Raw genomic sequence first — 14,892 nt, 5'->3', positions numbered from 1 at the left:
TATTCTATGCATATTTTATAATGACCAAAATGTATAATGAAAACGGATTATAAAATATTCATATTTCATTGCAATTTTCCATAAATTTTCCTTCTCGTTAAAAATAATAGATAAATAGAAATTCCAATATGGATAAAATGTATCAAATGCCAATATGGGGTGATCATGAGATTTCTAGCGTGAAGGTGGAGGTGCACCTCAGGCTAAAAATGAAATGCAATGAAATCATGGCGTTGATGTAAATATATATCGTGTGCTGAAAAATATGAGAAACCCTCTCGTTATATCATTGAAATTTTATAAATTCTCAGTCACCTGAAAGATAATGGATTGTCTCTTCCCTCGCAATTACGTTATTGTGGCTTTGCTACGCCCTATTCAATTAATTATGGGAGTTGATGATGATTTCAAGACGATCCCATGTACCTATGGCGCTCCTCACCTTGAGCTTTTTCATCTTACAATCGATTCTGTTTCACAGCGACTTTATGCCCCCAAGGTCTTTTCACCCAACGGTTTTAACAATAAGGATAGAGTATAGGATCAAGGTCCATTGTGTATTCTTTGTGGCCAGTGGGAAAATTTATGCGAACAATTTTATACTCATAATATAGAGAGATTTCACACTGACTCATGAATTTTTAATCAAAAGTTTCTGGCAAAGTCTGTTAGGACGCATTTGAAATACCTGCAGTTCGCTATTGCAAATTTATAATATCGGTCACACAAAAGTAATTTTTTTCTCATTGGAATATGGGTTCAGGGGATCAAATATAAATGTAAATGAAAATACAGTGTATGAGATTGACTTGTGTGACGGCATCTGAACCATCGACAATTCTGTATACACACCGTACAAGCTAAGAGCAATTTTCTGAATATATGTAGCTTATATAAATATTTTATATTGCAACAAATGAATTAACTATTTCAATCATTAAAAATCACCACAGTAGTTCTCACGTTTTGATGGAGCAGAAAATAAAAATAATTACAGAGTTATCGTTTTTTTATTTACAACGGTAATAAACTGGGAATGTCTAATTAAAATCTGGTTTCATTAAATCGTAATGTGCCTGGATCACTCATTAGTCTTCACAGTTCCAATTTCATTCCAAAATCAGTGCACCTCATCTATTTATAAATAATGAAATCGAACGTATAAATAGGAAATTGTAGATCATGACTCAGATTACTGGCAATCAATTTGTTACAGTAGGTATGGTCGGTTTAGAGCTATCTATCAGTTGCAGTTGCATTATACGAGATATGATTAACGAGAATAGCTACGTCGGTTGGCGAAACATTGTTCCCACGTATCGACAAATACAGACCATTACGGTCTGAGCACAGGCTGGACTGTCTCTCTTGCACTGTAATTCAAGGGTATCAATTTGCATTCTCGGTCAGTATTACAAGATCAATTGAAAGTACGTGCTGACTATAACCATCATGATTGATCATTGGATTTCATTGAAGAAATTTACCGATTTTCAGCGTTCGAGGACAAGTGTTGACTGCGAGAGGCAAATTGATAGGGGAGACTCTGCCAAAATGAGGGTAAAATGGCCAGCGGGACAGAACTATCTTCTACTATATTTTTTTCGTTTTTCAGTGAGACAGATTTCGTGTGGTGAATAAAAACCTGGTGGAAATTCTTTTTTGAAATTTCCACCGACGATTTTTTATATTAATCTCTAGAGAGAAGATTTTTTTTATTTAAATTTATTAAAGTTAACTAGGAGGGATGATAACTGACCTTTAAGAAAACTAAAAAGTTATATTTTTTATTTATTTATAAATTGAAAAAACATATACAATTGGTGGATGTTATATTCATATTTTTTCCTGTAATGTTTTAATAAAATATAAAGTTCTTTCTAGGAAAATCTTCAATCATTATAAAAAATGGGGACTATGTTCAATGGGAATGGGAACATTATTATTCAGAGAGTGATGTTTCATCTTGGAACTATAAATTTTTGCGTGCTCATGACAATAGTTCATCCTAATAGGTTTTTTTTAAAGGGGAAGGTGTCTGATCCCGATACATAGTAAACTCGAAAGCAACTCTTGATGGATGAAAATTTTGCAGTCTCGCCCTCTTCTCGCTTTTTTTTTTGCATGAACCTAGAGTTATGCCCAGTGTTATACTCCGAAGTTTATTATACAACAGACAGTCTCGAGAAAACCTAGCCCGAGAAATTTATAGGTGTAAAATAAAAACGAGGTTTTTCCGAGGAAATAAAAAATTCTGAATTTTAAATTCGAGAAGTTGGAATTTGTTGCGAAACATTTGGGTTTTTTCAAAACTTCAGCTTAGCCTGCCATTTTTATTCATTTAAAAATAAAGTTTCAATATTATATATTGAACTTATATATTATTATAACTGGATATTATAGCTGATTCTTCAACCCATTTAAAATTTATATGGCGCAGTTATTGTTTCCTTTATGCTGCCCTTTCTTGATTCATTCGAAAATTATTCCGGTTGAAAAATCGCATGAAAAATCAATTCAAACGGCGAATTTAATTGGATTCTTCAGTCCGCCTGCCCAGAAATTATGCCCTGAACTACATTCACCTTCAAGTTTGTTCTCTTATTTTTCTTATTTAAGTGCTGCCGAGTTATCTCGTTAAGCATTACTCAAGATGACGATTAAAGTTTCCACTCCTACGAAGTGATAAAAAAAATGTTAGAACAAAGGATACGATATAACTGTTCAAACGAACAGAGTCCTCAGGGCCTAATGGCCATGAGGGATTAACAGACATCAACTCTCCACTGTGAAAAAGTTTTGTTCAAGTTCTTTTTTTTCTGCACCATTATTTCGTTTCAGTGATTTTGATATTTCGTTTTCTGTTTCACGTTCTTATTTCGGTGGACTGATTATTTCATCACCCTGAATGAATTATCATGAATGGGATGGGAGTAAAAATAATTTCGAAAACAATTCCGAGAAAGGACAGAAGCTAGACTACATTAAAAACATTAAATTCCAGTCAATAATATTCAATAGACTAAAAAAAAACCAACAATAATTATGAAAACCTGAAATAAGAAATCGTGAGCTCTCACCGTCGAAGGAAAATAGTATCGTGAAAATTAGGTCTGAGAAAAAGAAAAATCAACTTGTTCTCACAACGCTGCAAATATCCGCTGGGATCTTGGGTGGACTCCTCGGGGACTCTTGGGGGATGTCTCGGGATGATTTCCGGGACTTTCCTCGGATTTTCCTTGGAAACCCACAGCCTCCAGTCCTATCGACACTCCTGAGTAGACTATGGATTTATCTGCCTGAACTGCAATGCCTTCTTTGACGGAAAGACTCGAACACACAATGGAGTATTATGGGGACTTTTAATCGTGTCTCAATCACAGGTCGCAAACGCTTTTTTCTCTTTGTTTTTTTTTTCTGGGCTCATGTCAATAACTTTAGAGTTGATCTGTCGATCAGTGCTCTGGGGTCATCCTTCACGGAAAAAATGTAATTGTAATAATTATATGTGAAATCTACATAACAAATTGCATTTTGGACTGAAATAGATGTGCGTGTAATATATTTTTTTTTCGCATATTTACTGCTTCCCTCGATTTTTTCTGACTATTCCCCGAGAAGTCCCATTTGACGACTGGGAAATAATCAAAATACATTAGAACATTGAATGTAATGAATGTGTGCTCTGGAAATTACAATAGATAATAGAAGAGGCATTGACTTAAAGATTCTGCAAGAATTAATATTTGAAGACTCATTTATAATTCCATCCGCTTTTTACTCTATTTATATTTTGCGAAGCTGATTCTTTCCGCTCATTTTTTCCCTAGAATATTTTTTTTTGTTTTCTTCTTTATATTTCATCTCACGCTTCTTTCCAGAAGATTATCATAAAGTTCTAGCTGAGGAAGCCTTACTGTTTCACCGATTCACAGCCTAGCCTCTGGCCTTACTCGCAGAGACAAGGGTACAAAACTCTAGTTTCTTGAGAGTACCTGTGGAAATAGTCTCTTATCCGTGCGACAATGGACCTCTCACTAACTCTAACTATTTTTCTGTGCTTGTGACATGAAGAAGTCGGAAAATACAGGGTTAATGTTATGAGGAGAAAATGGAGCAGGGGAAGGTGATAAACTGGGTTGTAAATCTCGTAATCTGGTGGCAGAAAAAACAATATTAAATCTGAGATGAATTTAAGTATTTTTTCACCGCAAGGAAAAGACAATATCACTGGAAAACTCACACTATATCATCTCAACTTCAAACACTAGATATGAATATCACCTTATATCATCTATCATTGTAGATTGTCCGAATATTAATTCTGGAATCTTCTGATATTTTACTGTCCCCGATTTGATTTTATTATAATTAAATACTTCCATGGAAAATTATGAAAAAACTTTGAATTTAGTGTTGAAGTGTACAATTCAACATTTTTCTTTTTAATTTCATTAATGTTAATGAATCGTGATATAAAAAAACGACAGATGAATATTATTATATTTATAGAAACTTGGATTAAAAAAATATGAAAAAAAATAATATTACTGATTAAAAAATCATTTTAATTGAAGTTATATTAAATGATGTTATATTATCGTGATTATAAACTGCCATTAGTCAAAATACCCGAAGAATACTGACAACTTGACTAGATAGCCCATGATAAATATCATAAATTCTCCGGGGATATTCGGACAAGATTTTCGTTCCAGAATACAAAATAGTGAAATACGAGCTGTTCTGCAAATAACTATAGTTACTGTACTGCCGAGTAAACTGCCGGATTTCCATGCATGGAGGATTCATGGCATTAGTCAGAGGGAGAAAAAATAAAAACAGGTCGGAGAGTACATCTATATTGAGTAGAACGGAATGTACTCAAAGCCAAGATTTGTTTTGCCATTTGGCAGTGAAAGAGTTTGAATAGCCGAACCTTCTGAGAATAATTAGCTCGTTAGGGCATTACCGCTCTGGCAATTGATTGAAACTTCAATTTGTTACGAGGATAAATAGAAGCTGTTGTACGGTGGATTATTTTAATGCCAATGAACAGAATTACGATAGTCCATTTAAATCCTTCCATTAGATTTTTCAAAAATAGCAATTTCCTTTTTTACGGTTTTCCACAAATATCTAAAAGGACATCCGATGGATTTCATTTTTTTTTAATTATTTAACTATTCATCTTGGTGTCCTCCATCTCAATCGAGATATAACTAGTCTATCGAGATATTTTTTTTTACCTCCGAACCATTTTCCATCCGTAGTGACCTCAAAAATGCGAATATCAATTCGAAATTTACTGCAAAAGTACTTCCTATAATCATTATCATATTAATGTTCATTTCACCTCTGTATGATCTGCCTTGTTCCGCTGCCAAGGCTGGTGGTAACTTTATCTGTCACATGCACGCATTTACTGAAATGTACATAAAAGTATATGATGAATATGGGGAGTGAGTGTCAATAAAAATATGCCGGAGGCTCCTGTACATCGATCGACAGAACCAAGAGATACAAAAAGACAGAGGGAAACAGTAGTAACGACAAGAGAAAATCATGATGAAAGGAAAGTGAAGGTAAAAAATGGCTGTGTTCCTGTCTTTCAATCATTGCGAATATATCCCGATGGATTTACCCAAGAAATATACTGAATAAAAGATGACAAGTTCCATTCTATTTCAAAAACTTCATTATTTTCTGAACGATCAAGTTTTTGCCAAGACCTTCATTATCTTTAATTCATGACAATTCCGGTAATAAATGTTTCTATTCCTTGTAAATTACGAATAATCTCTCTGTTAATTAATTATTCCACAAAATGGAAAAAATAAAACAGAAATAATCTTTCTCGGATTTGAGGGGTACTGAGGGATAAGGCTTTCGACTTTCGGTATCGCACATCAAAAAGACATTTTTAATCCCACAGAAATTTGAAATCCAATAAATTCTTACCTCTCATTATTTATAGGGATCTATAGAACATTCTGAAAAACCATATTATTGCTTTTTGCAGCAGGACGTACCGAACATAGTATTGTGTATAATTTGGACTGCAGCTAGGATGGCTTGTATCCCATTTTCACAATAGCTTGGGGCTCACATTGTATCGATTGGCTCATTACCTAGTTGAGAGATATCGCGGGGTGAATATAAAATCTCATCAAAAACATACCGCAGATTGGGAGACACGCAGAGATCGAGTGATCCCTGTATAAAAAAAAAACGAACTGAATAGAAAAAAAATTACGTTGATAACTTTGAGCTATTGTAAATAAAACAATAAAAAAAAGCAACTGCGAGTCGGAAGCCATTACCGCCATTAACACGAGCTTTTATACTTCACCATTGGTTCGAACAACGTCAGCTCATCATGACCTATCTCTATTATTTCTCCAATTAAATTTCTCGAATATTCCCAATGAATTGTACGTCTACAGCTCAGGCATTCACCAAATTCTCTCGACCAATGAGAATAAATACCTTTGTTATTTTATCAGGAGTGTTGAGCACATCTTGACCTCCGCTGAATTAATTGGGATCCTTATCCGCTGTTTTGTAGGATCCATCAGTAATATCGATGGGGCGGAATATCACTGCAACAAAACAGCTGTTCGCAAAGTCATCAGTGGAGTAGTTGGAGCTGCTAGCTCGGTTACGTCGATCCAGGTGGCGAATCTTTTGCGTCTCTTCAGGATACCACAGGTTAGTACACAAAAGATATTCTATTTCAACTCATCCGTTTTCAAAATCTGTCGATGATGTTTGGAATAGCTATTTTCACCACTAGCCTTGGATAACAGATCATCATGAGCCGCCGATTAATTAATCAAATTGCGAATTAAAAAAACGAACAGAGAAATTTTTGTGAAAATAATCTCTTGCATATGGAGTCTCTTCCTTAATTCGTATCCCATATTTCCATAACGAATTCCGATAATTCAATGAACCACGAAGCCTCCCTTTAGCTCGCGAGTACTGAATAGTTATTCTAGCGTGAAACCACTTTTCGGGATAATAATTTTTATGATCCTCCGGATGCAGATACGTTCAAGGATTGTATTAAGATTATAACTCTTTTATCGTGTTTGAATTGACTCGTATAATTCAATAAAAAAAATCCACTCGATCCTTCTTACCAGAGACATCCAACGAGTTTAATGTTTCGTGAATTAAGGGATTATACGATTTGTGTGAAAGAGGTGGTGATGAAACGAGATCTCGTAATCTTGTTCACTTTTTTCGCTCGCGATAAAAAGTCGCTTTCAGTCAACGGAAAGTTGCCTAATAAACTTAAGTCCGCGCCCCCTTTTTTTTTGGATACACGGGTCAACCCGGGAGTTCGTTCCAGCTGAGGACTAACTTTTCTGTATCCCCTGCGAACTAAGCTCCTTACCACAATTAACCCATCCTTTTCCTCTTTTTCCTGTTACCCAGACGTTCTTTTCTCCATTGTTCAATTCGACCCCGGGGCCTTGTTCTTTCACGGCGTATCCTACTATTCGCGAGTCTCTCGTTTTTTTAGTTATATTGTACCGTTATGTATTTTTTTTTTCCTGATTCTCATACACGCTTATCTCTGTGTTGATAACGATCGAAGAGAAGATGTTCCTGAAGACAACGTCGCAACGGGATTGGAAGACATTTCAAAGAATAAGCAATTTACGGTTTTCATTTTTAAAAGTCATGGGTCTATAGAGAAATATCCGGCGTTCCGAAGTTTATGGAATAATTAAAATTTCTTTAGTCATATAAACATCGGGCATATCATGAATCAACAGTTAAAAAAATCAAATAACAATTGAAAATATCGATTTTTCACAAATTTAAATTAATTTAAACATTTAAACCCCCAAATTGCTTATCACTTTATGGGTGAAATTAAATCCCAGGTAAAAAAAAAATTACCGATAAAACCGTCAGCCATAAATTTTAGCCAGTGGCTTACCCTTAATCCAGGAATTTTCGTTATGTCGGGAGCTTGCCACCGTGAAGTGAAAATATCTACAACTAATAGTTATAAAATTTTAAACCTACCCAGAAAACAGATGGGAGCCGGTACGAAATCCTAATTGAAGGTCAAGTGATTTTTAACAGTAACACAATTTATAAATTTACTATTTGTTAGAAAACTCAAAAAACTGTGAATTTTTATTAATTAATTGTCATTGAACTTTTAGAATTATATTATTATTGTAGTTAAAAAAAAATGAACGGAAGAGCCAACGGGAACTTCTTCATATCACTTAATAGTGGCATTCTCTCTTCTTTACCTTTTTCTCAACGAGATTTTTCAGCTCCATCAGCTTATTCAACCCTCGTGGCTTCAAAGATATTCACATTTTGCATGGAAATGTAATACGAAGAGTATTGAGAGGATTTAACTGAGAAGATAAATGCTAACCCCTTATTGGTGGCATTACATACCACCGAGTATTCTCAAATATATACCGTCAATTGCATTTGGGGATTCAGAGAGATTCTGAATCTTCAGGGCACTCAAATGTAGTTTAAATTTCCACCTTTCGAGAGCTAGGCAGCGCGAAATTGTAGTGCAATACGCTCCCATTACATCTCCCTTTTCAGCGACTCTAAATACGTGAACAATCCTCAAATTATAATCCTTTCACCACGGAATAAAAATCCCAATTAGTCTGCTCAAGATATCTTGAGCCACGCAAGATGTTTCAAAGTGTCTGCACTCGGAAAGTTCCGTTTATGTTAAATAATGTAGAGGGAATGAAGAATTTCCGTAGCTTTCTGGATGTTCTGCCCCCTTTTAACAACAATTACCGGTTTTTTTAGTTTTCTTATAAATTGTCGATCGGATTGACGCAAAAAAAATTCCCGTTTTCACATTTTATTTGTATTAACGAATCTCGAAATTGAATCAAGCGGATTAAGAACATTTAGCATGCCATTTGAAAATAAATTAGATTATTTTTCTGATGTACTTATGGTTATTCACCTTATGCATATATCTAGCGTTCCCTCAATGTCTGACTATTAGCCGTTTACTCTACTTTCTCTCGCTATGAGCACCTTCTGCAGATTCTTCCATTATCCCTCTAAATTAGATTCCCTATAATTTCCCAATATCTACAAGGATCTCAGACGTCCATTTATGGAGAAAATTTGACGGTGGGAATGTCGAATATTTAACTGGCAATTGAATATTCCTTTTGGAATTCCATCAACGGACGTGTGACACAGATCACTTGAATTCTCCATGCCGACGATAATACCTATAGGCGTTGGGGTATCAGACATATTCAAAGCTATCCTCATATTCACCGAGAATGTTCACCGAGAACTATATGGACAATGAGAATTTACATTATACGTAGTGCTGTGAAAACAAAGTAAGAATCTCCTGGCGGTGTTTTATCTCTGAACCGTTGGCTTTTCCCATGTGATTTTTCCTCTGTCGTTCTTTTTATGCTTTCATTTTTCAAAGCAATTGGGTGGAGATGAGCTTTCGGAGAGATTAGCACAATGTAGGCCGTGATATTTTGATTTGGGTAATATTCTGTGACAAAGGATTTTGGGAATTATGCAAATATAATTAAGAGATTAGGTAGAATATTTGGCATAATAAAAATTGTTGAAACACACCCAAATGGGATTTTTAACGATTAATGAGAAATAAAATCGTTTGTCTGGGCTGTGTCAGTCTTTGCATTAATCCATTCTCACACTTCAGCCAAAAAAATTAATTTCATGAGAACATTCGCTTTGATTGATCACAAAGAATATCTGGTTGATGAGAAATAATAATGTATATGAAAGAAATATCACCGGATAAGGCTTAGTTATATCCTGAGCATTGACTATTAAAAAATTAACGGTTCAAGCCCGTAAAATGAAATTGCAGGCAAAACTGTAGTTCATGTAGGAAATTTTACGATTCGCATGGGTGGAATTCTCTAAATGTCAATTCTGCTCGAATTATTTAATATTATAAATACCAAACTGCATGCGCAGGTTACTGCGCAACATAACTTTCCTGAAATATTGCCCAGTTTCGAAACACTCGGTTTATCCTGAGGAATTATATAATTCTCACTCTGTTAAACCGTTTCAGATGTCTATTCGCACACCGATAACCCCCGAAATCCATGCTGAAGCATGAAAAAACACTGTCCACTGAACTATCTGGAAATACGGGAAACAAATTGAATCGTTGTTTTTATTTTTCACACGGGCCTTCACATATTTTCTGATTGGTGGCTTGTGCGTGATCGCACCTGCACAACTCTCAATTTATTTCATTCTCACTCGTTCTGGAATGCAGAATACAATAGAAGCTGTAACCCAGGATGTTGTATTCCATAAATCATGGATAGATAGCTCTACATCGGTGACTCCGCTGTGGAAGAATTACAAAAGAAATCGGACAAGACAAATGGATGTAGTTGGTATATGTTGATGCGGATTTAACTCAATACTGCGGGTACAGTAAAAAAATTCACCAAGTACTCCGATTTTTTTTTTAATTATAAAATAATCAAATTATCTCATACTTATTTCATCCAGAATAATGATAAACAATTTTCCCCCTACCACTAAAGCATACCAGTTATCCAAATGCTTATTCATTTATTCCTGTTTTTTTGTTTGTTTTTTTTTCTTCTATTCTCTGTATTCTGCAATCAAAATATTATTTATTATATGCATATACCAGGCGCAAGGCTCTCGGGCAATGGCCAGTGGCTAGCTGTTTGTGACAAACTCCATTTTTGAAAATCAGTAGTGGAGGTGGGAACAAAATGGTCATTTTCGAAAAAAAAAAACAACAAAAACCAATCGACTTCCCACGTTCTATTGAACGGAGCTTTCATTATTTTCTCGACACCAATTTATTGATTGCGGACTTCCGAATGAATGGGTTTTATAATAGGCGTCTGTTGTTGAACCTCTCCTCTGCATGTTTATTATTAGTATTGCTTGCTATTACTTCAATTTTTCGACGGGGACGACGTGATCTATTGATTTTTTTTTTGACGCCCTGAGAATGATGGGTAAGCGTAAATAAATAGTACCTGGATTGCACTTTTCATTTTGATCCTTTTTTTTCTTCAAATCATTTCTCTTCCCTTTTAATCAATTTCTATTACTTTTTTTTCGTGAGAGTACCCATTAGTCTTCAGTGTTTCTATAGCCTTCACTAGTAATACTCACCTCCATTTTCTTATCATTCGCCACGTCCTTTTCTCTCGCAGAGGCATTTTTTTTATGTCCATCTTACTTGAGATATCCATTCAAAATTTGGCATGCAGTTATCGACGTTCACGTAAAATTAAGTCAAGCAACATTAAGTTCGAAATATCAATAAATAATTTCGTCGATAGATAGAACAATATGGTACCATAATTCTAGGGGTATAAAAAGCTATGGGCGAACGTGGTTGCAACATTCTGTAACTATCGTATTACATGGTTATTTCATTTTGTCGAATCGTTTGGCTCGTACCAGGGACACGAAGGGGAAGACTTCAATTTAACAACGATAGTTTCATGGGCTCAGCCGGTACCCTTTTATTTTCTGAGTAATCTTATTTTGCTTGGCCGCGAAAACCGATTGGCAATTTCACCGGTAGCTTTCGAAGACTCAGGATGTGAATGCAGTGGTGTTAAATATATCAAGTTGTAAGGGACACGGAATTTACACTAAAATTTTTACCGAATGCCGTTTAATAAGGTTGTTTTGTTGATGCAATTGGTGCTTAAGGAGAAAATTGACTGAAACGTATAGAATATAATGTTTCAAGATTCACCATGAATCGACAATAAACGGAAAATTAAATTTAAAATTTTTACTTGCAGGATTAAAAAGAAATATTTAAAATCCGTACATAATCGTGAATACAATTTTACATCAGTTATACTATATCTAAAGACTGACAACTATGAGTTTTTCCTTTTGAGATATAGATCGAATTGATTAATGAGACGAGCATGATTGTTCCAATGGTTTTCGAGATTTTTTGCTCATACTGGGGAGTCTATGGGTACACGAGAAGTTATATCATTAGCGGGAAACTCGAGGTCATCGAATTTTGATCATAATCAATAACTCGCCTGCTCTTGCAACGCAAATGTGATGGTAGGCATTACAAACCTGCGGTCTCCTACAATGTCCGATAAAAATGCCTCAACTGATGACCGATGCACTAATTAACGAGCCGAGAATGTGACGATGAATATATCAATTTGAATTTGACTAATGAATTTTCCTCTCAAAAAATCACACAAGGAAAAAGCAATTACACCTGAGGATAATCAAAAGATAATGAGCGCGCAAAAGTGAAGACTTTTTTAAAAGAAGGAAAGGAACAGAATAATTTTTTTCCGACAGCCTGTGCGAAGTACAATTTTTATTTAATTTTTTTAGAATGAGGAAGATATGACATTATTAATAATGTCAATTAACTTCGCTGGATTAATTAATTGAGAAATGATTAATTGACTTTAGCTAAATTTATTCCATCTCTCTTCCATTTCATAGTCCAGTGAGGATAGATACGAAAATGCGATTACTGATTTGTACTCGCAACCCCCTGAATGAAAGAAAAATACGGGGATATTTTGAGAATGATCGTCACAAAGGTGCCATCCGGTACATGAGGACCACCTGTTACCATGGCGATGACTTTGTCATCAAAGACAATCGGTGTACCACTGTCTCCCTGGTAAATCAAATCATAATTAGTACCCTAAAAAAAAAGATTATTCAATCGAGATAATTGTTCTCACCGGGGATGAAAAGGCCTTTTCGCTTAAGTCGCCAGCACATAGTTCAAATGCAGACAGATAATCGTACTTATCCAGACACTCATATGGTCGATAAACGGCGACATTTTCGTACTGTAAATTAAGTACTTGTATACCATTTTCCAGGCGGGAATCCCATCCGACCATTGTATAATCCTGAGGCCAGTAGGAACGCGAAAAACTTGTACCGCTATCATCACTATCACTACGCATATCAATCTGACTATCAGTATCGCTATCAGGATGAAATTCACGGGCTAGCTCTGATATGTTTGAACTGATCGGCGCTGGAACAACACGATTATTGAAGATGAAAGGCTTATCCACCTATTTTTTTGCAAGAATGAGAAAAACAGTGATTATTAATAATGGTGAAAAATTCCGGAATTTATAATTTACGCAAGCTGTCTCAAAATATCGAGACCATGCCAAAGAAATAAAAATTATCCAAGTTAAATGCTTACAATTATGACAGCAATATCATCAACGATGACTCCATCCTCGTAGTGCGGAAAATCTATACTTCGGTATGACGGATGAATGACATATGATTGAACAGCATGCCATGTTTTTTCATCATATTCAAAATTAACAACTCCAACAAGTACATTAAGCTTATCAATTGAAGTTCCATTCACACAGTGGCCTGGTGTGATAACATGAGTTGTATCGTAGATGAGACCACTGCAGTGGTGATGATTCTCATTCCATATAGACACAACGTACGGAAATTGACCAATATTTGCCGCTCTACCTCTGTTTAAACTTTTGACATCTAAGCAGCAATCAATTAATGAGATAATAATTGGGTTATTCCTTATTATTAATACGGATCAATATACCATCAGTTTTACACTTACCGTGAATGGCAATGATGAATAACAATATGATGAAGCACAATGAATTGGTCATCGTTGGACAAGGAAAAATCTATTGGAAAAGAAAAACCTGGTTTCAAACACTTGGGTGTATTCACAAGGTATGGCTTACGATTTGCAACGTTCGGAACGGAATTGTGCAATGCAATGTACGAAAGCTGGCACTCTTCAATAAGTAAAGTCTACAGTAATACGGAAGTAATTGTAAAGAATATTTTATCACTATTTATTTTCTACTCCACGTGTCCTCACGATTTCTCAATCGTAAAGATTACCGAAGGTTCTGGAATTTCGAATGTGACAACAAATATATTAACTGCACAATCTTCATGAACTTTTTCCTGGAACTTTTGTTTCAACAAAACAGAACAAGAAAAAAAAATAACTGAGAAAAATCGATGGACAATGGAGGGTGTCGACTCTTGACAGGATACGGATTGTCATTTAATTAAGCAATAAGTATTTATGTGAATACAATGGAAAATTTAAATAATTTAAATTATTGGTGTTTGCAATTCAAAGTTGACTATCAATATCAGGGGAGTATTACCGCAATTTCTCTGTACAAAACCAAAAAAAAAATGGAAAAAAAATTGGATAACACAAAAAAATATTAATTCCCCATGGAGCAATTTATTCTACCACCCATTGACGTGCGTTGAATCCAAATTGCAATGGCAATAATTTCCGCCAGAATTGTCAGATGACCGTTTTTTTAAGTAGTATTTTTCCGACCTGCAGAATTATCGGTCATATTGTCGATTTTTTCTAAAGGACACGCGCATTCTTCCAAAGTGAAGTTCAAAATTAAAAAGCATTTATATAATTCGCCCGATATTTCGACCCGATAAGTCTGAAGTGATATGATATGATCGGAGTAATTGTAGATCGATGAATCTCGAGTCAGACTAGAGATCAGTCCAATATGACCACCGAATCCCCATCAGATCTCAATCTCTCCTGAAACTATATTTTCACTTGGGTATTCAATGACAGTATGTATGTTATTTATACGTCAATATTTGTGTCGATAACTCTGGACAGCGGTGAAATTTCTTGATAGTTTCAAAACAACGGAGTAGTTTTCACGACAGGATGGACAGGCACGCCAAGGAAATCTGAAGGAGGTGAATTTGTGCTCATAATGCATAACATGAACACGATAAGTTGGAAGCTCACGTGCACCCCCTGAGAATCTCAACACAACGCCCAAAAATAATTAAGATTATTGGCTT

The 14,892-nt window shown here is 35.2% G+C and overlaps 2 protein-coding genes across 2 annotated transcripts in view; one reads left to right on the top strand and one right to left on the bottom strand.

Moving 5' to 3' along the window:
* Positions 1-14,892, top strand: part of mtt (mangetout) — a 79,573-nt gene that overhangs the window by 44,824 nt on the left and 19,857 nt on the right. Inside the window, exon 2 of the mRNA XM_011307265.1 lies at positions 6,569-6,711. Coding sequence (XP_011305567.1) covers positions 6,569-6,711 — 143 coding nt within the window. The remainder of the gene's footprint in view (positions 1-6,568; positions 6,712-14,892) is intronic.
* On the bottom strand, positions 12,467-13,834 carry LOC105268019 (chymotrypsin-1). Its single transcript, XM_011307252.1, has 4 exons — positions 13,640-13,834; positions 13,244-13,554; positions 12,762-13,106; positions 12,467-12,694 (listed from the first exon to the last, which is right to left on the bottom strand). Exons 1-4 carry the CDS (start codon positions 13,689-13,691, stop codon positions 12,542-12,544), a joined length of 861 nt encoding a protein of 286 aa, XP_011305554.1. The 5' UTR covers positions 13,692-13,834; the 3' UTR covers positions 12,467-12,541.

This window comes from Fopius arisanus, unplaced genomic scaffold (genome assembly GCF_000806365.1).
Source record: "Fopius arisanus strain USDA-PBARC FA_bdor unplaced genomic scaffold, ASM80636v1 scaffold00052, whole genome shotgun sequence".
In the NCBI taxonomy this organism is placed as follows: Eukaryota; Metazoa; Arthropoda; class Insecta; order Hymenoptera; family Braconidae; genus Fopius; species Fopius arisanus.
This window is presented reverse-complemented; position numbering and strand designations above follow the sequence as displayed.